The sequence below is a fragment of the Pholcus phalangioides genome, unplaced genomic scaffold (genome assembly GCF_987345545.1).
Source record: "Pholcus phalangioides strain wild (caught in Gottingen) unplaced genomic scaffold, Ppha-v1.0 ptg000007l_1, whole genome shotgun sequence".
Classification (NCBI taxonomy): Eukaryota; Metazoa; Arthropoda; class Arachnida; order Araneae; family Pholcidae; genus Pholcus; species Pholcus phalangioides.
Window position 1 is genome coordinate 54,391,653 of NW_028301600.1, and position 25,912 is coordinate 54,417,564.

The 25,912-nt window shown below is 32.7% G+C and overlaps 1 protein-coding gene across 8 annotated transcripts in view; it reads right to left on the reverse strand.

Moving 5' to 3' along the window:
* The window catches only part of LOC149085500 (uncharacterized), a 62,876-nt gene that overhangs the window by 13,206 nt on the left and 23,758 nt on the right, over window positions 1-25,912 (reverse strand). For all 8 annotated transcript variants that reach the window (XM_089233537.1, XM_089233543.1, XM_089233542.1 and 5 more), the window contains 5 exons: window positions 17,362-17,462; window positions 16,786-16,935; window positions 13,820-13,930; window positions 12,321-12,438; window positions 8,933-9,027 (listed from right to left, as the gene is read on the reverse strand). In XM_089233537.1, the coding sequence (XP_089089663.1) occupies window positions 8,933-9,027; window positions 12,321-12,438; window positions 13,820-13,930; window positions 16,786-16,935; window positions 17,362-17,462 (575 nt within the window). The remainder of the gene's footprint in view (window positions 1-8,932; window positions 9,028-12,320; window positions 12,439-13,819; window positions 13,931-16,785; window positions 16,936-17,361; window positions 17,463-25,912) is intronic.

Below are 25,912 nucleotides of genomic sequence, written 5' to 3' on the forward strand. Positions count from 1 at the left end.
TAAAAACAAGACACATGAAACTTTTACCATTTTTGCTAATGCGTCCAATAGGATAAATTTGCTTCCTTTCTCAACTTTTTTACTTTTTCATGCATTTTCATAGACTAATTAGATGCTGATCCTTTCTTTTTTTTTAGAGTTGATTCTGAATTACACTCAAACCTGTTTTTGTGCTGTCTTTTTTTGTGAGTTTTTTTTTTGTGCAATTTTTTTTGTGCGGTATATGAAAATTTCAATCAAATTAGAACATAATTGACAAAGTTATCAATAAAAAAAATTAGTAGGTTTGATCAGCCATTTAGTTTTTTTGATTTTTGATATTTCATCACATAAGTATTGCGTCAGCCAATTACATTACATATGTATTGAAGTAAATAATCGCATTATTTAATTGACGTCCTTCAAAGTGCTTTCATATTCCGGGACCATTAAGATAAGGTTCATTTCAAAGCGTAAATTGAAGGTAAATTTATTATTTTTTCCATTTAGATATAAATTTTTAGGATTTTTATTTTATTTTTTGACATAATCCCTGAAAATGAATAAGGGCAAAAACAAAGCGAAGAGAAAGGCAATTTCCTTAGAAACTAAGACTACGATTTTAAAACAAATAGCAGAAGGTGAAGGATCCACAGCTCTTGGTAAAGAATTTGGATTAGGTGAATCCACCATAAGAGGCATACAAAAACGTTTTGTATGTGTAAAATAATGTAAATTAATGTAAATAATGTAAATTAATGTCAATAATGTAAATTAATGTTAATAATGCAAATTAATGTTAATAATGTAAATTAATGTAAATAATGTAAAATAATATGTAAATAAAATATTTAAAAATGTTCGCATGTGTATTTTTTAAATCAGATTCCAAAAGGTTTGGCGAGATTCCAAGTATCTGCCAAGCAGGGCCGCAACTAGGGGGGTTCAGGCAGATCTGGTGCCCCGGGCGCTGTACTAGAGGGGGGCGCTAAAATGCATTTTGTTGCCCCAGCTGACCAAGCATCTAGTTGCGGCCCTGCTGCCAAGCCTCGTGTCTTGATTTCATTTAAAAAAGCAATTCCTAGTTATGTCGTAAGGTTTTGAGTTATTTTCTATGTGAGACTTTTTTTATGTGGTCCCTATCCACTGCATAAAAAAAAAATACTTTTTAAATGTGTTGCGAAAAATATTTTTTATAGCTACTCGTGAAGTTTTGTGTGATTTTTTTTTAATGTGTTTTTTTTTATGCGGTCCCTATCCACCGCACAAAAACAGGTTTGAGTGTACTTGGAAAAACTGCCTATGCTCCACTTCACTTTCAACCCTTAAACTGTTCCCATCATCTATAGATAATAAGCGCAGTAGCCTGCTCTATTATTTTCTGATGATTCAGGGTACAAGGAATAAGAGAGGAATTTTTTTTTGGTGCAGACAGAGAGGCATAATTCCAACTATTCATGTAGCCAAAGGCTAGACCCAGTGCCGTCTTAACGCATGGGCCCACCCGGGCACCTCAAGGAAAAAGGGGCCTCACAAAAATGAAATTTTCTAGAATTTACCTTGTAGGGCCTCAGAAAAACCACTTGGCCCGGGGGCCCATGATGCGCTTAAGACGGCCCTGGCTAGACCTACATATTAACAGGTGTGTGAGAGGTCATTTTTTTTCCAGAACAGTCAGGTGGCTCTATTTTCTCATATCTATTTCTCATGTTTATGATCTTTAACATACTCAAGTTATGGATCTGTAACATAATAGAAATGCTGAAGTCATTTTAATAATTTCAAATGGTTTTAGTGTGAAAAAAAATTATAATATATACAGTTAAAATGTTGTTCTGATAGGGTATGAAACCTTGATAATATTTAGCTGCTGAATTTTATCACATAATAAACATGAAAAATGTATAATAAGAATTAAATGCATTCAAAGATGATTTGATAAAAAATGTTTCTTCAAAATGTGATTTTATGAATATAAGATTTTTTTAATCTATTGATAGAAACATAATTAACAAAAACAACACATTATTCTTGTTTGAATGTAGGGATATGACACATGAGAACGTACACATGAGAAACAGACACATGAGAAATAATTGAGAATATTTTTCTTTTTGTTTAAATAATGAAACAAATTTACCAAATTTGTTTCATTTTCATATTTCATAACATAAACAAATTTGGTAAATTTGTTTATGTTATGAAATATAATTCAGTTTTCATTGCCTGCAACATTTAGAACAATTTTTTTTGGTATAATCACCTTTTAATGGCAAGTTTTAGTTTGAGAATATTGTCTGTCATGGTGAGAGTTTTCAAAGTTTTTATGAAGATTTTGGAAACCTTTAAAGAGTGAAACATTTCTTTTAAAATTGGATAAATTTTCAGAGATAAGTTTGAGCAAAATATAAAACCAAAGTTTATTGACAAAAAGAGCGATTGTTATGATCACCACCATTCTTATGATCACCTTCATTCTAAAGAAGATTGAGTTTATTGAAAAAAATTACAGTTCTCTATGAACATACACTCAAATTTTTCATCACTGGTTATGGTATTTCTTTTCAAGTCCAATTCATCCATGTTGCTTTCATTTACTTGCTTTAAAAGTTTAATATTGTGGGCCGCGAACCTAATTTTCCTCCTCTTTCTATTGACAATTCCTTTATGCTCTACATATGAGGTTCTGAAAACTCTTGCAGCAATATTAGAATGCAACTTCTGTCAAACTCATTCCAATACACGCCCCTTTTCACTACATAACAGTACAATGTTTCTGCAGAGTTCCTATAACATTTTTCTTTCCAGAAAGTCCTATTTTTCTGGGTATTTGAGTAGTTTTAAAAGAATTCCCTCTCGTGGCATACCTAATGCAGTTGCCAAATGGTAAATAAATTCTGAACCATACTCATCTTTTCTTAACCCTTTGTCTACTGATGGTACTTTTGAAATACAGTGTTAGCTAATTTGCTATGTACGAACATGCCAAGTATCCAAAGTTTTACTCATCATTGCTTTTCCTTCGCTCTATTCAATTTCAAGCTATTGTGAATAATTAGTCTGAGCATCTGTTTTGAAGTTTTGTATCCTATGAGAATGAGGATTTTTTTCTGTAGTTACTTTTGTTTGTAGGAAAGTAGCAAAATACAGTTTCCCTCTTTCACAAATGTGTAAATGTAATCTATTTGCTATTATACATATATTTTAAATATTCATAAACACGAAGCATATTATAAACATATATATTATTTTTCAATTTTGGAGACATTGATTACCTCTTGCCACGGGGCTTACCTCTGGCTGTTAAAGACTCATACTAGTTGTTATAACAAAATAAATACAATTACAGTGTGATTTGCAACATGCCAAGCATGAATCCAGGGTGATGTTTCGGGAGGGCAATTCATTGTTTAGGTTCATTAGATCCTCCTGTATTTTGCGGGACAGACATAGTTTTTGGCTCTTGGGAAAGGCAATTGCCCACCTTTTGGATCCTTGACTGATAGATCTCAATATAAAATATAATTACAGTCAAATCCCGTTAGAACAAACTCCAAGAGACCAGAGAAATCACTTTGTTATAACAAAATTTTGTTATAATTTTGGTTTTTGCATTGTTCCTATGTAAACTTATCTGGGGGATTAGAAAATTGTTTGTTAAAATGAGATTTTTGCTATAACGGTATTTGTTAAAATAGGATTCAAATGTATTTACTACTTTGAAAAGAAATAAAAAAATCAAAGAGGATAGGAAAGAGGAAGGAGGGGTTGTGGGGGAAAAATGTAATAACACATAAAATACATTTCATACTTGAAATATAATTAAAAAATATATATTATGCAACAGATAGGGGTGCTTTAGTTTAAAAAAATATATTAATATGGGGTTATGTATGACACAGAAAAGTTGTGACAGCAATGGTATTTATAACTGAGAATTCAACGGGCGAAGGGGGGGAGGAAAGACAATCAGTAGCAAAAGGATTATGAACCTGAGGATGAAATTGAAAATAACTTTTAATATGGACAATTTGAAGTAAGTTTTTTTGAAATTTTTTTGAAAATCAAATATGTAGAGGACTGTAGAAGATCATTTGGAAGGCCATAATAGAAGTTAGGAAAAGAAAAATGTTTTTTGAGAACAGATTTACAAACTAAAAGTAGCAGGTATATAAAATTGTGTATATAGTGGATGTTTAGGTTTAGAGGTAAAGAGAATTGATTTTTTTTCTTGTGATTATAAATATGGTTCTGAGAATGTATAAAAGTACCATAATGTCTTAATGATAGGATGTTAAGGTGGAGAAAACGTTCATTTGTTGCAGTGAGATAACTGTTTCCCAAAATTCTAATAATTACATAATTTGCAATAAATAACTAATTCTGCAATAAATTTCATTCAATATTATATAAATTGAAATGGACACAATCACCCTGATTAAAAAATAAGAATAAAAAGTTTTAAGAATCCTGTGAACTATTTTTATGTTCTACGTATCATAACTTATTCAACAAAAGTGTAAATTAGAAAACAGATAAATGAAATTTCACCACAAAAATTTGTATGGCCCTAATTTCATTTTTTTTTTAACCTTTATCATGTTTGTTTTTATCTTATTAGAGAGTTTTCATGGGAAAAACATTTTTTAATAATAATCCTTTATATTATACACCATTTGAAAATACCCCTATGTTTTAATATAAGAGCTTTCTGTGGTTTTTTTTTTTTTTAAACATTACATGATTTTTGAACACTTTATACAATTTCCTGTTGATACAAATCCAGTGAAATTGAAATTTTTTGTAGTGGATTTTAGTATTTTATTACAAATCAGAAAATAGAAAATTCCAAAAAATATTAACTAAAATAATCTGAAAGAAATGCAACAAATAACTTTATGATACAATCAAAATCCTTGAAAGTACATTCTGCATTCTGAGAAAAACAATTTTAAATAGCATTAATACTATTGTATTTGAAAAAAAATGCAATTTCAATAAATTTCAATTTTATATGTGCACAGGAAGTAAAGCTAAAAAAAAATTCAATTTTCAAATACAAAAAGTTTTTCTCAAAGTTAAAGCAGCTGCACACATAACTGCAAGCTTGACAAGCATGCATGTTCAATCTTTTTGCGCAAGTGTGCACAACTTCCCTTGCACCTCCATGCGGTAAAAGCATGCTTGTACAAGCACTGGTTTACGTTTGGAGGATGTTGAGTTCGGATGATGCTGCGATCTCTCTGGCTGCTCTTCTTCTTATGCATTGAAGAAAAATGTGAAGAAAATGTGAAATGTAGTGTAAAGAATGGCAAATGGGAAAAAAAAACCATTCCCATATTAACTTACTGTGAGAATTAAAGATACATTCACAGGATTGGTATTACTTTCTCAGAATGACTGAAGAAACTTATTTAAATTTTTTGTCATGAAAAAAATGGATACCATAATTTATAACAGTGTTGCCGGACTGCAGCTTAGTACCAGGCCCTGGCATCAGTCAAACCGGGCCGTGAGTGGTTCACCGTTTCATTTTTATCCATTTATTTCCCATTATTCTTGCATATGTGACTGGGCCTTCCACTCACAAAAAAGAAATCAACCCGGCTGTAGGCTTCTGAAGGTTGAGAAACACTGATCTATAACACCCCATGAAAAATTAACAGTAACCTTGTGGTTTCTCATGACCGGAAGTAGTTATGGAGTGACAAAGCCATGAATCTCCCTCTGCAGACTGCAGTAGAAAAGCAGTTTGTTTCTGGAATGGTTGTCTCTTCCAGCTTCTTTCCCTGGGAAGGGGCAATGTGGTATACAGTAGACTTTCACTAATCTGGCACATATCAGAGCAGTGTGCTGGATTATCGAAATCGCCAGATTTCTGGAAGTAAATTGAAAAGGCTCATTCAAATAATACAAACTTCTGCATCTAGAAGTTTATATTATTTACAGTGACATGTTTTCCTCTTCTATGCTAAAAAAACCCAGCCTAAAAACGACGGATTACTGAAATGGGCCGGATTAACTAACAACCGGATTATTGAGAGTATTATATTTGTCACCTTTTTGAAAAGCCCATATGAGTAGCATCTGCGGAGAAAGTAAAAAAAAAGGATGATGATGGCAATAAGAGACAGTAAAAAGAAAAAAGAAGGGCTAGTTGCTTGGCAGGTGGCGTTCGCTTGCTGTGGTATAGAAATTAAACCAAAAAAAAAATTACACATAATCTACAATAGTAATAAATTATTATTATTAAATCATTAATACTTTCTTTGTATTAAATTATTAATGTAAAGTAATTTAACTATTAATTTAATCATTTTAGTAATTTAAAGTAATTTTACTTCCTTTATTATTAAAATAATACTACTCCCTTTAAATTTTTTTCTGTATTTATATATCGGGTTTTAAACTAGAAAAAAAAAATTGTTTTTTTAGTTGCATAAATTTCTTAATAAAAAAACTTGATTTAAATATTGTTACTCTCCCAAGTACGCAAGCTAAATGGAGTTTAAGTTTTTCTTAAATAAATTTTAAATATGATTGTGGTAAGTTTTATTGATTTATTGATATGTCTAACAGAAAAAAAATTCTTTTACTATGCTTTATTGATTATAAGTATTAGAGGGCTGCAAAATACTGTATCTCGATTGTTTTTGAAGATTCTGAATAAATTACCATTGAAGAAAATGCTTAAAATGTATGAATTTATCAAAAATGTGTAATATTTAATATTGTTTACTTTTTCTGTCAGAAAACTGTGCAAAATCACGAGGAACTTGAGTTTTTTTATTTTTTCTTGTAATACAACATGTTCTACTAACAGAAGGTTATACTGTACATGCACAACTGAATGTGGTCCACACAAACCATAAAATACTGTGGAACTGCCTATCTCAACATTTTTGGGGTTTTTTTTTCAGGGTAAAACAAGGATTTTACTTCAATTGGCTCCAAACAAAACTATTCTCTCCGTCTATAGCAGATTTCTTTACCACTGTAATTTCTTTATATTCCAATTAGGATCACCTATGGAACTGCTTCTGTCGGCGTCCCTGTTTCACTGATGGCCATCCAAATCCAATGTTTGAGTTAAAAATATTAAATTTAATAAAATTCAAAATTTTTTCAATTATAAAGTATTTAATTTACTGCCACAATTTATAATTGAACAATCTTTAAGTACATCTTTTAACAAACACCAGAGCAAAGTGCAGTTCACTCAAGCATTAAGAATATCTGCATATATACAGGGTGCATAAATAACAGGGCGAATGGTATTTTACTGGCAAACTGTTAATCCTAGACACATACATTTAGTTGGAAAAAGTATTGAAATAATGTGAGTACTCAGATATATCATTTATGTTGCAAGGGGCTGTGTAGTTATTAAAATAAAAATGTTAACTTTTTATATGCACACCCTGCACTCAAGAACCCAATTACAAAGTTGTTGCCCAATTAAAAAGTTGAGGAAAAAACAGTGTTAGATACAGGTAAACCATTTTTTCCACATTTAGTGCTGTTTTTTCAAACTTTCCTGTTTTCAAATATCCCAGAGAATATTGTAGTTAGAAATGTTGAATTATTTTTTTGTTGGCATCAGGAGAGACAGGGCAACAATTGTGTTTCAACTATAAAAAAACATGACTCTGTTTTTTATAGGTGACTGTTTTTTAATAAAGAAGTTTCTCGCTAAGATCTAAGTTTATGGCACAAAAAATATTGAACACATTCAATAACATGAGATGTAATATTGAAGTAAAAATGTGCATCATGAAAATTATCGTACAAAACATAACCTACCAATTCTTTTTGCTGACAAGCAAGCCCATAATTTGGGGGAGGGAGTCGGGGATTGCTCCTGGAAAAAATTTAAATGACATTCCTGCTGACAAGTGTGACAAATAGAATGAGACAGGATGAGCATTTGGTGTACCATCAGATCGCAAAAATCTTGCCACAGGCAAAATTTATCCATTCTAATATCATAACTTGGCTTTTTTGCTACAAGTGTTGGCAAGACAGCGTGAAGTTGACTTCTCAACAACATAAATATGAATCAACAATAATGTGATTTTAAGGACTGAAATGCAGAACCTCCACAGCAGTGAGCCGGGTATATAGTTGGGATGTTTTATGATCCATCAAATCAGGATTTTTCATGGCTTAATTAGCGCTTTGAAATTCTCTGCCGTATGTTGGTCAGGACATATTTTCATGATCAGTTAAATTTTACTAAAATTCAACATATACATATTTTTTTTACATAATTTAACACAAGATATGAAATAAAAGATGCCATCAGTTATAATGCGTAATCGTACACAGTGTGCATAGCTAACTTCTCTTGCTGCAAATTACTGGCAAGCCGTAGGTCAAAATTGAAAAAAATTTGTAAAGGGACATTATAAACGAGGGAAAGGAGCTTCATGAGTGTTAGTTTACGCTGTTCTTTCCCAGCTTTCCTCAGATTTTTTAATTCAAATATCTCGTACAATATTGCAGTTGGAAACATGGAATTTTATTTTTTGTTGGCATCAGAAGAGACAGGGCAACAACTTTCTTATTAGGTTTTTGGTAACAGGGTGTCACTATAAAAACTTAATTATTTTATTTCAACAACCATAGAATCACTTGCAATATGAATTTTGCATCTGAAGTCTACATGTTATTTGGATACTTTTTCCAACTGGAAGTATGAGTCTATGATCAACAGTTTGCCAGTAAAATACTTTATATATATGCACCCTGTATATATATGTATGGTTATGCTTGCACAAATGTTGGGCTTGAACAAGCATGAATTATAAAATTTTCTCAAGCCTAAAGCCGCTTTTACAATCACGATGCTTGTACAAAATTTCTCATACATATGCTCAGGCATGCTTGTCGAGCTTACAGTTACATATGTAGGCAGCTTTATACATTTGTAATGATTCCGTTTGCAACAAACCTGTTGTTTTTTAAGCTCTTCCATTTTCTTCAAATGATCTGCAATGACATGTTGCCTTAGTTGAGATAGCTCACTCATAGCACTTTTTGGTTTTTCTGAAAAAAAAATTCTTTACTTTTATTTCACAAAGGTAAATAAACAGCATAACGGTCTTTTTTATATTTCTGTATGCCAATTACATATTTATTCTGACTTGATCATGAAAATGAAGTTTTTACATTTAAGATTAAGTTACATGAAAAAATATAAAGTGAATTTTTGTATTTAAAAAGTATTTTTGTAAAAAACACACATCAATACAATTTTTTTTTCTGATTTCTGAATAAACTAGTTTAGAGCCTTGATAACTTTTTATCTTCCAAATTCAAAATGATTGAAATTTCAAATCTTATTTGGCCTTCCCGCTATTTTGGAATAAATACAGTGATGCATTGGTTTAAAAAGCATAGTTTGTTTCATAAACAAGCTCATAATTCAAAGCACTCATATATCAAAGCTAACTTCACCATAAGAAATAATGGAAACACAAACGATTTTCTCAGCACATTTCACGTTCTAGCCACAATTCTTTCGAAAGTTTGTGCCAGTGCAGGTTAATTTATTTTGTATTATTGTGTGTTTGACTTTTACTACATGGTTCACATTGTAGGTTTAAGGATTTTCAAGACAAGAGAGCACAGGTTCTTTACTTTGAAACCCCAACTTGCATTAACACACAACAAGAGGGTAAAAACAGTCATGGCTTGTGCTGTGCATGCCACTTCTGCTAGCGAATGATATTTCACCAAGGGAACTATAGGTCAAACAAGGAACCCTAAATTATTAAATGTTTTCATTAATGTATATATATAAAATATTTTTTTTATTTGGTTTTTTCATTAAATAATAAAAAACACCCCTAAATATTTGGACCCTTTTGGTCTTCAAACTTGTTAAGGTGTCCCTGCCCACAGGAAGAGAAATAGAATAAGCATCAGCTCAAGTGTGACCACATTACACTTGACAGACAAGGAGTATATCTAAAGCCGCTTAAACTTGGCTTCATATAGAAAGCTAAGAAGAGCAAAAATTTTTTGCTCATCATGCAGAACACTCGTAAAGCAAGGTTTTACTGTAATTATAAAACCTATGGACCTATAAGAAAACATCAAAATTTATGTGGAGGTGAAACTCAGAGAGGTGATATTAGGCATCAATAGAAACAATTGCCATAGAACATGGTATCATTATCCACTAGGCACACCCAAAGTGTTAAAGAAACAGCACAGTAACAATTGTCGGACGTGCTCAAAGATACTGGGTGTGTCAATAGCCTCTTTCCCTGTCCTCTCAACATCTGTTTTTGAGATTTTCACTGACTAAACCTAGTTTTCGATACCCTATTCTATGCCAATTTTTGTTGCTCTTGATGCCTAATATCACCCCTCTGAGTTTGTCGCACTTCAAAGCTACACCCTGTGTATATTTTGTTAAATATCAATTTACAAAGAAGCATACATCAATATTATGCTTCAGATCAAATGAACCTGAACATTTGAGAATTTTTTCTCAGTTTATTCTGAGATAGAATAAACCATAATGAAGCAACTGATATGCAAAACTAATGATTACATTGCTAAAAAAAAATTTTGTTTCATAATGTTAACAAAATTTTTATGGTTTTAGGGTATACAGTGGAACTTTGGTTGATGAGCTTAATTCATTCCACCAACGTGCTTGTTGTATGAATCGCTCGTTATTCAAATCAAACGTCCCCATAGGAAATAATGGAAATTTGCATAACTAGTTCCACACTTATTCATTTACATAAAAGTGACTAATAAATATGGCTTCATTCAATAATACAACGAAATAATAATATAAAACGATAATATATATATGATATAATAATGCCATAAATAAACATGCAATACAATGTTTACAAATTATCTTGCTCTAAACGCGACGAAAAAGAAGAGAACTATTGTTTTGGATGATTTATGAACCCACATTTTTTTTTTGCAAGCTTATTCTCTTTGTCCGACTTTGAAAAAGAACATACATAATGACGCTTCTTTTTCCTCCTCTTTTTAGGATTTCTCAAAAATGAAGAATTTGCATTTTTTTAGAACAGATTCACTGCTCACACACTGCTACAGCTTTATTTGATTGGTTCTTTTCTACAGAATTTTGCACAGATTCCCACATTTTACACATCTCTCTAACCTTATTTGAAGTGAGGCACTTCTCTCTTCCTCAGAAAAGATACCCTCCATAAGATCTTGCTGTTGCAGGCAATGGAAGTCCATCAGTTTGTCTAAAGTCACCTCCTGGCCAAGCAGAATTTATATTTAAAAAACTCCAAGCGCTCATAAGTGTAGTTACAATGTGACATCTAGTTTTGTATCATAACAAGTCAAGCCTGTGTACACGGGTGTTAATTTTTTGAGTAAGCCACGCTGACTAGAGACTATGAGGGAGAATATTACCCCCAATTCCACAGTACATGTGTGGACAAAAGCGAAAAACCATCAGCTCAGTTGTGATAACGTGACAATAAATAAAGAGCGAAATCTTTTCTTATAATGCGAATCATTGCTCATTAATCGAACCGAAATGTTTTCAGAATTTTTGCTCATTAACCGAAGTTCCACTGTATTGGGGCTGTTGATTTCAAAACTGGTGTTGGTTGTGCCTAATTGACACTAGTTTTTGAGATAATGCATATTCTTAACAATGTGATTTGTATGCTGGTTATGAATTACCACTGAAATTTAATTTTCATTTTATCTCAAAAACTAGGGCCAATCTGACAAAATAAATGTCCGATTCTGATTCAGAACTTCAAAATCATCCTTAAATCACTGTCTTTGCCATTGATTTACTGTATTTATTTATAAAATTCCATACAGGAATCTGTAGGAGGTGCATGTACAGTTAAGTGGTAATTGTATTTATTTATAAGGCACAGTTTCAATGCAATTTCCATGCTGCTTATGGCATTACCATTGAAAATTAATTTTCACTTTATCTTAAAAACTAGAGAAAATCTGAGGAAAACCAATGCTAGATTTGAAATCAGTGCCCCAAAATCATCCTAAAATCACTGAAATATCTTTGAGACTAAAATCAGTGTTGAGCAGTGTTATCTACAATCCACATATGTGCCAAAAAAAGAATAAATTTTCACTTAATCAAGCAATATAAGCAAATAATAAATGAGTAAAAAAATTATATAACAGTTATAGATGTATCTGCTTCATCAATATTTCAAATTCCTCAAAACATGCTTTTTCAGAAATATGTCACATTTTGATTTTTGATCTGATCAGTAACAGATAAATTTTGTTGTCTTTATTAATTTTTTTTTTGGTCACAGTATCAAAATTTAAATAATTCACATCATTACCTTGATGTTGAGGAGAAGGATTTTTTTTTGTTTGACTCATAAGTATTTCTGATCGAATCACTGGAATTGGTGGTGATAAAGACTTATTGATAGGAATATGTTGATTATCTTGTGCTTCCTAAAGAAAAGAGAATTTTATATCAACGACAAACAATTTTTTGTATACAATATTTTATGCAGGATTGGAACTAGAAGGGGCATAGGGGAAACTACCCCAGGCAGCAAATTTTAGGGGGAACAAAAAAAAACGATTTGCTCAGTACATTCCACATTCTAGCCACAATTCTTTTCAAAGTTTGTGAAAGTGCAGGTTAATTTGTTTAGTATTATTATGTTTGACTTTTACTACATGTTCCACATTGTAGGTTTAAGGATTTTCAAGACAAGAGAGCACAGGTTCTTTACTTTGAAACCCCAACTTGCATTAACACACAACAAGAGGGTAAAAACAGTCATGGCTTGTGCTGTGCATGCCACTTCTGCTAGCGAATGATATTTCACCAAGGGAACCATAGGTCAAACAAGGAACCCTAAATTATTAAATGTTTTCATTAATGTATATATATAAAATATTTTTTTTATTTGGTTTTTTCATTAAATAATAAAAAACACCCCTAAATATTTGGACCCTTTTGGTCTTCAAACTTGTTAAGGTGTCCCAGCCCACAGGGAGAGAAAGAAGCCCACACTGAGCATTGGCTCAAGTGTGACCACATTACACTCAACAGACAAGGAGTATATCTAAAGCCACTTAAACTTGGCTTCATATAGAAAGCTAAGAGCAAAAATATTTGCTCATCATGCAGAACACTCGTAAAGCAAGGTTTTACTGTAATTATAAAACCTATGAACCTATAAGAAAACATCAAAATTTCTGTTACTTACTTTATACAGGATGTTGCTTTTAAAGTGGCAGTGAAACTTAGAGAGGTGATATTAGGCATCAATAGGAACAACAATTGCCATAGAACATGGTATCATTATCCACTAGGCACACCCAAAGTGTTAAAGAAACACCACAGTGACAATTGTCTGACGTGCTCAAAGATACTGGATGTGTCAATAGCCTATTTACCTATACTCTCGACATCTGTTTTTGAGATTTTCACTGACTAAATGTAGTTTGCGATACTCTGTTCTATGCCAATTTTTGTTCCTCTTGATGCCTAATATCACCCCTCTGAGTTTGTTGCACTTCCAAGTACTACCCTGTATATATTTTATCAAATATCAATTCACAGAGAAGCATACATCAATATTATGCCTAAAAAAAACTTTTATGGTGGAGAGTAGCAAAATCATGTTTGCCTCCCCTCATAAAAGTCCTAACTTCTACCCTGATTTTATTGTTCAATGACATACTAATCATCTGTGTGACTTCACATCATATTCATTTTTTCTCATGATTTTTCATGGAAAATGTCAAGTAAATAATGAGAAGTGATCAACTAAATAAAATTAGATGCATAGTAAGTAATTAGTGAAGTTTTAGTGTTTACCCTCATTTTTCTCATTTCTTCCCTTCTCATAGCCTCTTCATGTTGACGTTTCTTTTCTTCGTTTCGTGCTTTCTCTTGCATTTCATTCAGCTGATTCATTCTTAGTCTCATCTACATATTTTAAATGATGAATCAGAAGATTAGAATAAATTACCAAAACTAAGCTAAGTAATAATTGTTTATTTTGTAATTTTAGTTCATAAAACTGTCTCTATCTACACCATCATGAATATTATCTCTCTTTAAATACATTGTTATCTATACACAAAAAAAATATTTTTTTCTATCATTATTTTTTAAAAACAAAAATTTGAGCTATGTTTTCTGTCATTCTAAGACTGCAGTAGGTGTAAGTAAAAGACCAGCACTGAATGCTGATGAGTTAATTATGATAAGCAACAGGGTGATCAGATTTTATTTGAACATGTTCAATGTGGAAATTTTTCATGACTGCTCATATCTAGGTGCATAGAACAAATAAAAAAAAGAGCAAAAATAAAAGTTGGATTTGGTGCTAATGCTGTTATTTATTATTATTTTTTAAATTTATTTAACAATGCAACACGGACATCATACCATCATGGCATACAAAATAAAAATACAATACAAATGAAAGATAACAAAACAATACATACACTATGCAGCTCTTAGGGACCCACTTCGTCCATCTAGTGCTTTAAAAAAATTTCTATATACAATAAACGTCACGTTCTTGATTTCTTTTTTAAAGGTATTTCAAATTTTGCCTTGGTTACCTATTTGTATTTTCAATAAACGTTTCAACATTTGTTATATAGCTTGAAAATATAAACATTTCTTTCTTGAGATGCTTATTTATTCTAAGGTCTAATAATTTTTTTTTCAGAATTTATTACACATGGTTGGTCATAGGTAATTTATATTTTTTGAAGGGCGCGGTAGCCCAGGTCGGTAAGATACTCGCCTTAAGTACCAGAGGATATTTAGAAGTGTCACGAGTTCGATACCCGGTTCGTCCTTGTCAGAAAACTTTCCTGACACAGGGGTACAACAGAAACGGCGACATGACCGCAGAAAAAAACTTCTACTGTAGGGAGTCCCCCATCGAGGGGTTAGGGCACCAACCTCTCGATGAATATAACAAACAAGTTTGCCGTTCGGAATCGGCAATAAATTGTAGGTCCTGGTCTAATTAGCCCTCGTGTGCAGAAAATGACCGTGGTGCGACAAAAATGATCAATGATCAATACTTTTTGAACAATGTATTTATTTGTTTTTGGAGATGAATACAAGAAATAGTACCTATTTGAGGTTATTGAAATTGTAAGGCAATTTTTGTATTTGTTCTGAAATAAAAATATACTTTTTCATTGCTTCCTCCCATTCCCCGCCCCAGATCTTATATTTTTCTTTGAATTTTCATTCTAAATCAATTGAAAGTGAATATAATTAGTAGTCTTTGACACACATTACATGCATAGCAATGAAAAAAAAAAGAGACCAGAATACTGTATATAAATCAGTTTCATCATTTACCTCATGGCATATTGAAATTTTTAACATTATGGCGGAATAAAAAACTTTCATTTCAGAGTAAAGAAATGATCAATGCTTATCTTCATTATAAATTGGAATACAGTAAAACTGAAGTCATTGAATATTAATCTCATTAAATATAACTTGGGTGGGGAGAATTCCTGAACTGAGATTTTTTTTTTTGCTTTTATGATATCATCACTTAGAAATCTTAGGACTCTTTCTTAAATACAATGGGTTCCAGCAAAAAGTTTCGACAGAAAATTATGCTCTCAGTTTTATCTATGAAATAATGAAATAAAGATGACAATTCCAAAATCAACATCATTGCCATAAGAATGATGATAGTAAGTACAACAGGTTTTCCTCACAGTGATCTATCTACCTTGTTCAGTAATCATCTTATTGAGGATTAGGTGAACAATCAATCAGAGTAAAATGTTCCTGTTTTATATCATAGTAATTGTAAATATATATATATTATACTATAACAATATATAATCTATAATATATCAATGATATAATATAGTAAAGAATTCAGTATAATCAGGAGTGTATTTTACATCACAGCTTCAAAGAAATTGCTCCAGACTGATAGACTTCATCCAATTAGGTTATTATTAGAAAAGGCAGAATGGAGTTGGGGGCGAGAAATGATGACATGTGGGAGAAATTGAAATTAATCAGGAAGTACCAGATTACATAGTTATCAACAATGCAAATAATATGAAGCCATTGAACATTTCCAAATCATTGAACTTTTATGCAATGAGTACACAGGCCTTTGAGCAAAATATCAAAAAATTATGGAACAAAAATGAGTTTGCATTGTACGAGTAATGGTCATGATAGGAAAAATGATTCCAAAGATATTCCTGGAATTCATCAATTCAGACAATGCACCAGAACTTCATCAATATTCACACACACACACATGTGCAAAAAATAATATTGCTTCCAATTGAGCCTTGTTGTGCCAAACTGGGAATGATGGATATCACTCTCTGAAAGATGACCATTCTCTGAAAATGTGATATAGTGCAAGATTTTTAGACATGTGAAGTACATTTCACAGCTCTGAGATAATCAACCAATGATAGTGGCATTATAGCCAAGGGTGTTGTATGTGCTTGAACACCCACAGCAATTTCATAACTCACACAGTATGAGTACCATGAGACCCATCATTCTAGAATTCAGAAATCAAAGTTTCCTACATAAAGCTCAAGCAACACTCACAGGTTCAAGATTTTTCTGAGGTCTTGACCACTACTGCACTGTATTTAAAAAAAATCAGTTGATGAACAGAACAAAATGATATAAATTGTCCATAACTATGATTTTAAAAAATGAATGTTTTATTAGTCAACTGTAAATGACCAAAATAGAAATTATTTATTAAAAAAATAAGTAATTATCTAATCTCTACATTATTCCTACGTAAATCATACTTGTTCTTCTTTCTGACGTTTCCTAATTAATTCTTCTTCATATTCTTTGACCATGTTGAGACGCTGTTGCTCTATGCGTTTTGCTTCTTGCTCTGCTTCCCATTTCTCTCTCTCTTTTATAATTTCTTCTCTCTTTCTTCTTTCTTCAATCTTTTTCCGAATAAGTGAATCTTTTGAGTATTTCTTGCATTTATTCACAGGAAAATGGACATTACTGATACTAACACTTATTTAATATACATTTTATATTACCACACTTCATCTACTACATTATAAAAAAAAAAAAAGAAACACTGTTATCTTAAATTAGTTGATTATTAAAAATTATTTCTTACATAAAATTATAGCAATAACAATGATAAGAATGAAAAAGAAATTTTATACCTCAATTTTTTTTGGAAGAAAACGGTTTGGAAAAAAAACAGTAATAATATAAGGACAAAAAGTGATGAATGATGGCATTATAATTGTATATAGATGTATGTTTGTGTAAAACTAAATCTAAACAAACCCGGAATCATTTTTTTTCAAAATAATTCAAATTATCAGATATATTTAACTAACCAAATATCTGACCTGTTTTAGTAACTCTTCTCTGTAGTTATGTTCCTTTTTCCTGGTATTTTCACTGAATTTCATATCACACACTTGATTAGTAATTAATGACCTTCTTGTAGCTAAAATAAATACATTCATTAAAATCACAGAAGACTTAAAATTGAAGCAATTGAGCTCATAATTTACTGATCAGACAAAAGTATTTTTGAAATTGATCGCAGTAAAAAATTTCATTTTACTATATTGTGAAAAATTAAACCACACAAACCTATCTGTTTCATATCACTTAAACTGAAGAACTTGTATAATTTAGATTAATTAGATTTCTCATGAAATAATGAATGTCTACAAGATGTTTCAAAATCAAAAGTTTCAAAAATGTTTTCAGAAAATGTTAAATAAAATAATTGAATGCAATATGAAATAACTCAAACAATGCGAGACCTGAAATTGTAATTGCTAACAGTTAGAATATAAATAAATATAATATAAAGAAAATAAATTGCTAACAATTAGAATAAAGTAATCCCTCATTATATCATGTACAGGCCCACCTGGTCCATGCTCAAGTGCCTCATGATGAGATCTGGTCACAATTTTTGAGAGTAAGTGCATAAATTGGTAAGCAAGTACTTATACCCAGTTACAGTCCATTCCAGGTTAACTTTGCAGTGAAGGGGAAGCTACAAGCGAACCACATCACTCATTGCTATGACAATGAAAGGCTCTTAACCAATGTATCAATGTGCCATCTCAGTAATGTATGGCCGATTCACATTAATCTCAATGAGAAAAATCTTTTTTTACTCTTCAGTGATGTGCCATAAATAACACTAAAAATTTCAAAAAACATAGTAATATTTTTCCCTAATATTTCCCTTCCCTCAGCTGAAATTTATGTATAACAAAAATAATACAAAAGCAACATATAATTTTAATATACCGTATATTAACCATGGCTTTCAAAACTCTGGGTTTTTGAATATTTTTTCAATTTATATGGAAAAAATAAACGTTAAATAACATTTTTGAAGCCAATAAAAAAAATAAATTACAAACAAGAAGACTATTTCTTATCAACCCGGTTTTCACGTTTTAGTACTGGAATAGCACCAAATAATAATAACAATGATACGGAAAAGTTTAAAATTCTTTTACTCACTTTTCTTGACAAAATTTCTGTTGCTCACACCCAACCGAACAGTATGATACGTTGTTATACAGTATATATATACGTTGATGCCACCTGTTTTCAAGACTTGTTACTTGTTGATGTGCTGCTCATGGTTATTGCGGATGATTCTTATCAAGTTTTATTTACAGCAAAGGGGCATCTGGAGAAACAGGTCACTCCTGCTGTGGGTGGAAGATGATGTTCATGTAGGCAGAAGATGCATCACTCATGTCACCACTTTTCGTGATCTGCTATGGGAATTCGAAAACCATCCCTATCCCATGAATATGGCAAGAAATAAACAATTAAAAAAAAGGAGGACCTGAAACCAAAATCTACACCCATAAAGAGCCTCTCACAATGGTATTGGCGCTCTAGTGAAAGAGGAATACTTTCTGTAATCTATGAGTGAATATCTGAATTCATTGAAGCTTATTTTCAGAAGAAACAGAAACTGATTGAATATTCGTTCAGATGCAGGCCTGCATGCAAAACTGAACAGAAAATTATGTCATTATGGTATTATTTTTAATTTAACAACCAAATAAAAATATTTTAATATATATATTTGTGCAATGACAAAAGCATGACGGTGATATTGGTGGGAAAAATGTCTAGGATATCGCTCCAAAACATTGTTGCTGTTGCTATGGATTTTTGATAATGGTAACCAATATTTTTTTTTCTAATTTAAAAACTTTAAACAAATAAATATCTGTTCGAAATGATATTTTTCAGTACTTTTTTTTAAAATCATAAAAATTGAAATGTTTCTATATAAATGATCATTATAAACCTCCGATATATGGGATATTGATCCGATTTATATTCTGTGGAAAAGGAGTACACTCTCTACCTTTCCCTTTGCTGCAAAGTTAACCTGTAATGGATTATAGGGAACCTCAGCAAAATCACTTTGTCCATGGGAGCACAAAGTAGCACAAAGATATAGATCTATATCGTAAAATTTCAGTTTCCAATATAGATCTATATCAGGTCACGATATCGTTCTGGCTAAAAAAGGCATAGTCAGAGATAAATAGATCTATATCGTAAATATGATATATTCAAATACTTCAAATTTTGGACGATAGATGGCGCCCTTTCAGAAGAAAAAAAAGTGTATTTTTCTGTAGGTGGGTGGGTTTGAACCCATGTACCCTGAACCCTTCCCATCTGTAACTCCGCATCTTACCAACCCACCACAACAGAACTGACTACAGGATGTTATTATCACATTAGTTTACAAGTAATGGTTTGTTTTATTTGTGTTTTCAATTAAATTTATTCATTTTCATATGTATGCACACAAAAATTACAAAATAGAGAAATAGTGAGATATATTTATCATTTTGAGGCAGATAATTGAAAAAATTATATTATAAATAAGGAAATTATAACACAAGAAACAAATTAATGTATTGTGTAGTATATTAATTATTTATTTAAAATTATTAATTTATGCTAATAAAACATAATAAAAATATGCAACACAAAAAAGTTAAAACTCTCAAAGTATGGTGAAAAATGAAAACACATCAAAGTGAAAAAATAAATAATAAATAGTTTTAAGAAAAACACACATATACAACAAAAACAAGAGCAAATTTTTCTAACTTAAAAAAATATGTGCAATTATAAAGTGGCAATTAAAGTTACGGTGGATAAGTTGTTGCTCCCTACTAAAATACCAACATCTACGATGTAAAACATACACCGTAAGGATTCAATTATAACTGATGAAATGATTTTTATATATCAACATAATTAATCCTATTAAAATCAAAATTTCTTATGAAAAATTATTCATTCAAACGTTTTTAATTTCCATTCAAACAAAAAATTGTACGCTCGACTTTAAATTTTTTCCAAATTTTTATTTAAAGGCAATATTTTTATTTAAATGGACACAATATGTTGATATATCAGCATATTGTGTATCTGATATATATCTTTGTCAGGTTCACGATATAGATGTATGTCATGTTGAGGATATAGAACTATGTCTTCTTTGAAAGATCTATATCAGGTCTATATCGAGAATCTGATATAGATCTTTGTCAGGTTCATGATATAGATCTATGTTTTTCAAACTATATTAAAATAATTTATTATCCCAAGTTGTTGTCCTTTAAAGTAGAGATTATTCACATGGAATCAAATACATATTCGACTGAAAAATTAAAGACTTGATCAATTAACATCATAAATAATTTGCACCATATAGCACAAGATCGTTCTATATCATAGTTATGACATCTGATATTCCTCTGACATTTCGATATATAACGATATGGTCCAGATATTGTACTATATCGTTGTGCTAAAAATCTTAACAGCTGTTAAGATTTTTTTTTTTTTTTCAAACCGAGCACAACTCAGGTCTATTGCCATAGGCAATTTACTACCTAGTGAGTTGTGCCGGAAGTGTAAGTGCGTGTACCTAACAGTCTGAGTGTGTATCTAGTGTTGTGTATGATTTTTCAGTGCTGCCATCTATATCGCAGAAGTGAAGTGAGTGATGTGTAGTGACTGAATATTTGTACTGCTTGTAGACCTGTTGCTCTCTGTGGCGAGACTTTTTAACGGGGAAATCTGCTCACATTTGCGCCTCGAAGTTGGGAACCACAGAAAACCAACTTCAGCCAACCACCACTGTGGCGACGGTGGGGCTCGAACTCGGATCCCCGCGATGCGAGTCCGTCACTATGACCACTCGACCACCACAGCGGCCTGCTGTTAAGATTGCTGTCATCATTAATGTCGAGAGACAAAGAAGAAACGCAATATCCTGAATGTGCAATATAACTAATGATGTCATCTACATTATAGGCTTAGTTAAATTTTTGGTGTCAGTTCTGAAAAAAACATAAATTCATGTTATAACAAAGTACAGTGCCATGACAGGTTATCAAAATTATTATTCCTCCACCTCAGGAGTCTTCAACATGTAGTCCATGGGTGACTTGTGGCCTGCAGAGCTCTTTGGTGAAGTATATGGAATTCTGATTAGCCTGCGAGTAATCAATAAGTGGCCTGCATTGTGTCAACAGTTAAAGGTGCCTGCTCTTATTAACCTTCTAAACGGTGAAGACTCATATATGAGTTCGAAGACAACTACCGTCATTTCGGCCATGAGAACTCATATATGAGTCCGAAGACAACTACCGTCATTTCGGCCCGAACTCATAAATGCGTTCGCCAGGAACCAGTTCCTTCCCCCATCTCATTGTACGGTTAGTGACAGGTATACAGTGTCGTCAAACTGCCCCTTCCTGCAACAATGCAGTCCTCTCCTCCCCAAACTTATCACAATGTTTGAAAAGAAGAATAGCTTATTGAGAAAAGAAGGATTACTTGGTTTGAAAAGGGCACAAATACCCACGTTGTAGTTGAAAAAAAGAAAGAAAGAAAAGGAAAGTTTTTACCAGTAAATTAGAGATTGTTAATTTATTTGACAAAAATATTTATTATTCGTATCTATGATTATATATTCAAACCTATGAAATTTAACCACTGTTCTGAGGATTATTCCGAATCCAATAATTCATTCATCATCCACGCAGAAAACTACAGCTTGTGCTAAGAGAACTAGTTATTAGTTCTTCCTCCAGTTATTACTAATTATATTTGTGCTAATTCACTCGTTAGTAGCTTGGTTAGGGCAGCGGTTCTCAACTGGTGCTCCGTATGCATTTTCCAGGGCTCTGCGACCGGTCGAGGAAAATGACATGAATAAACAAAATATGATAAATCAATTAAAATGAAAGGCCCACGGGGCTCCGTGAGTGAAAAAAAATTTAAGAACCGCTGGGTTCTTCGGGTATCTTCGTGTATATTTTTTAACGAATATTCTATATATCATTTGCTTTATGTACTATGATTCTTGTGTAATTTAATGTTCTACTGAAATTGTCACCAAATTATTGAAGCATCTCATGGAAAAAAAATCTCCAGCGTGGCTTCGTTAACCTCTTGGGCAGGACCATCAAAAGCCGGGAGGGGCAACGCCCCCCCCCCCGGCTTTTGAAAATACACTAAAAATAGTATATATATATATATACACACACACATTGAGTACATATGCCTTGCCCCCTGTCGGTCTCGTTGGTACGTTGCGTCGTTTTAAAAGCCGTCCGTTGAACAACGTTCTAAAGGGGTTTCGATCTGTTTTGCTTTGAATTAATTATTATCTGCTCTATAATATAAAATCCCAAACTCGAAAAGGGCCTGTTTCTGAGCAACAGAAATTAGTGACGATTTTATGTAACGAAAATCTGTTACGTTTTTGGGTTACGGAAGTCGGTTACAATTTTGGTTCAAGTTTTCATTTAACTCTTGCATATCGGGACTAATTTATGTGTATGTACCGAGAGGCTCCCACTTCCTACAGTAGGGACCCGTAGGATGGGAGAGATAGCGGGCCCCTCTGTGGTTAATTTATAGTGTGAAAAATCAAAAAGTGATAAGAATCGTTCCAGCCCCTGTCAGCCCTGCCCTTGTGGGGGTCATGCCGACATTGTATAATATACATAAATCACCGGTGCTCCCAACATATGGGGTCTTGGTACATTGCACATGTACCTTCATGGGGAAGTTAAAAGGTTTAATTTCCAGAGGCCCTTGATGGACCTCATTGTTTTCTTGCTGCTTTAAAACTGAAAAATTTCCGATAGCGGAAGCTGAAGATATTTCCAGTCCGGAATTCGGTTCGGAGTGATTGCGTGGGGCGCTGGATTTTATTCGTTGGTAAAATGAATATTTGCCATGGCCCTCACAGGGGTATACCCGATAAGCTTCCGAGTCGGGGACCCCGTTTCATTTTGGGGGCCCTGGATGAATCTTATTCTTTTCTGGGTCCGGCGTATTTCGTTGGGGGCGATGAGTTTTATTCGTTGGTAAAACTAATACAAATGAAAATTTTTCATGGCACTCGCAGCTGTGGACGTCGGAAAAGCTTCGAGGTCGGTGACCAGGGCTGTCATTTCAACTTTTTCCAGGAGGGGGGCAAAGAACATGTACTGAATGTATGTATATATATATAACCCCCCCAATGACGAGCCGATGTGGAAATTGATAGGTTTCATTTTGGGGGCCCTGGATGAATGTCATTGTTGTCTTTTGTTTAACATTGTGTAGAACTTGCAACAGCTGAAGCTCGAGATAAATGTATTTTGTTGGGAGCGATGGGTTTTATTCGTTGGTAAAATGAATACAAATGAAAATTTTCATAGGACTCGCAGCGGGGGATGACCGACAGGCTTCCAGGTTGGGGGCCCCATATGGAAATTGACAGGATAATTTTGGGGGCCATGGATGAATATCATTATTTTCTGTGGAATTTTGCAACAGCGGAAGCCCGAGATGAATCCAGTCTGGGTCCCTCACTAAAATTCAGCGAATTGGAGTCTGGGGACCCTCGTGGAGAAGTTTTTCGGGGTTACTTGATGAATCACATTTGTTTTTTGTTGCTTTATTATCTTAAAATTCGCTTCTTCAGTAAGCTGATGCTTTCACGTGTCCCTTTCCATAGCACGCTGATGAAGTGGGACGACATAAACAAGATATGTTGGGAAGGGGGGGGGGATTGGCCGCCAAAGAGGCAGGGGGGCAGAGCCCCCCTAGTATTAAGATATTCTTACACAGGGTGCATGTCATTTTACTTGCGAACCAGTAAATCCAGACTCGTAAATACAGCAAAATAACAGGTGCTTGAGTTTAAAAAAAATCTCATCTCTGTTATACTTTAAATTGTCTATTGTGTGCCAATACAACAGCTGTTTTATCGGACTTCTTAAAACTGGCTATTCTTCTAGTACCCACAGTAGGTACAACAGATAAGTGTGCACAAAATGACCATGGTGCAACAAAAATAAATCCAAAATGAAAGAGAGAGAGAGAGAACTAGTGAACGCTTTTTCTCAGAAAAGGAACTTGTATTGTATCAAATAAATGCCGAGCGAAGTTGGCAAACCCCCTTTTTTTTGTCAAAATGGTTGATGCAAAGACGGAATGTCCTGTTTTTTCTCCTTTGTGATGTTACTAATAGTTTTCTTTGTAAAGATTCGCGATCCCCAAAAAAAGTTGAGGAATGTAAACTTCCTGGAAAATGTGCAGAAGATTATCTTGTGATAAGATTATCTGCCTTAGGCGGAGATGAACTTGGAAGTCTGGGGGGGGGGGGCACAGTATTGCTGTGGGGGCAAGGCGATGATGATATCTATACACATATACATTAGACTAGTCGTAACCTTTGACGTTGGGGGGCGCAGTGCACCCCATGCCACCTCCCCGTATCTCCGCCCATGTGATCTGCTATTTTTTTAATTCGAATTCAGTCATTTCCTTGGATTCCATGCTATTTTTCACAAAAATAAAAAATACCAAACTATTACTCGATTCTCGAGTAAAATGACTTCCCCCATTCAGTTTTTCGCTCGATATAATCAGATAATTCAATAATTTTTTTTTTAAATAAAGTATTTCAACATTGACTATTGTTCATTTTAAGGTATATTTCTGGAAATTTTTAAATGCATATTTTTGCACTATAAATGCGTTTTCTTTTTTTAGCATATTTTTCATTTCTGACTTATTTCTGAATTCCGAAATGGACGATTTTTTCTTTTTTTCCTGGGAGTATTTTCTCTTTAGGGAACTTTTCGCACTTTAAATACATATATAAATAAATAAATATATATATTTTAATTATACGTATATTTTTGAATACTCCCCCCCCCCCCCACCTACATATTCTGAGCCTTTAGGGCAGGCATATTAACGCATTTTTAAGGCACATATTTTTATATTTTATGCATATTTCCGCATTATAATATGAGTGTTTTTGCTTCTTTTTTTGATTTGTTGGAACATTCCAATTCATTTTTTATCTCTTTCAAATGCATATATCATTTTTCATGCCATAATTCGGGATTATTCGACGATGGTTTCAATTTTTCGCATATATACATCCTTTCCGAAAAAATTAGAACACCCAGAAATTTACGAGAGCAGTTCATGAAATATTTAAGTTGGAAAGCGCAGTTCAAAGTTGCAGCGCAAGTACAGTTGTAATTTGCATTTTCCTTTTCTATCATAATCATATCATATGAGCTTTCATATCTTGAGCATATCGGTGGCAAAAAATGTTCATAAAGTAGATTAAATGTGTCGTAAAATAACAAATTAATTTTTTCCTCTTTGTTTCAAAAAATTGGAACACTCCGAAAGCTGTTTGAGAAAATTAGAACATTTGGCTTAAAACCTATTACTGTATTACATGAATATTTTCATGCAAATTTACATCAACTTGATCGAATAAGTGTTTCATGTCTTCCCTCGTTATGTATGCAAACCTACAATCATTCAATGTTCGCAATACGGGTAGAAAAACAG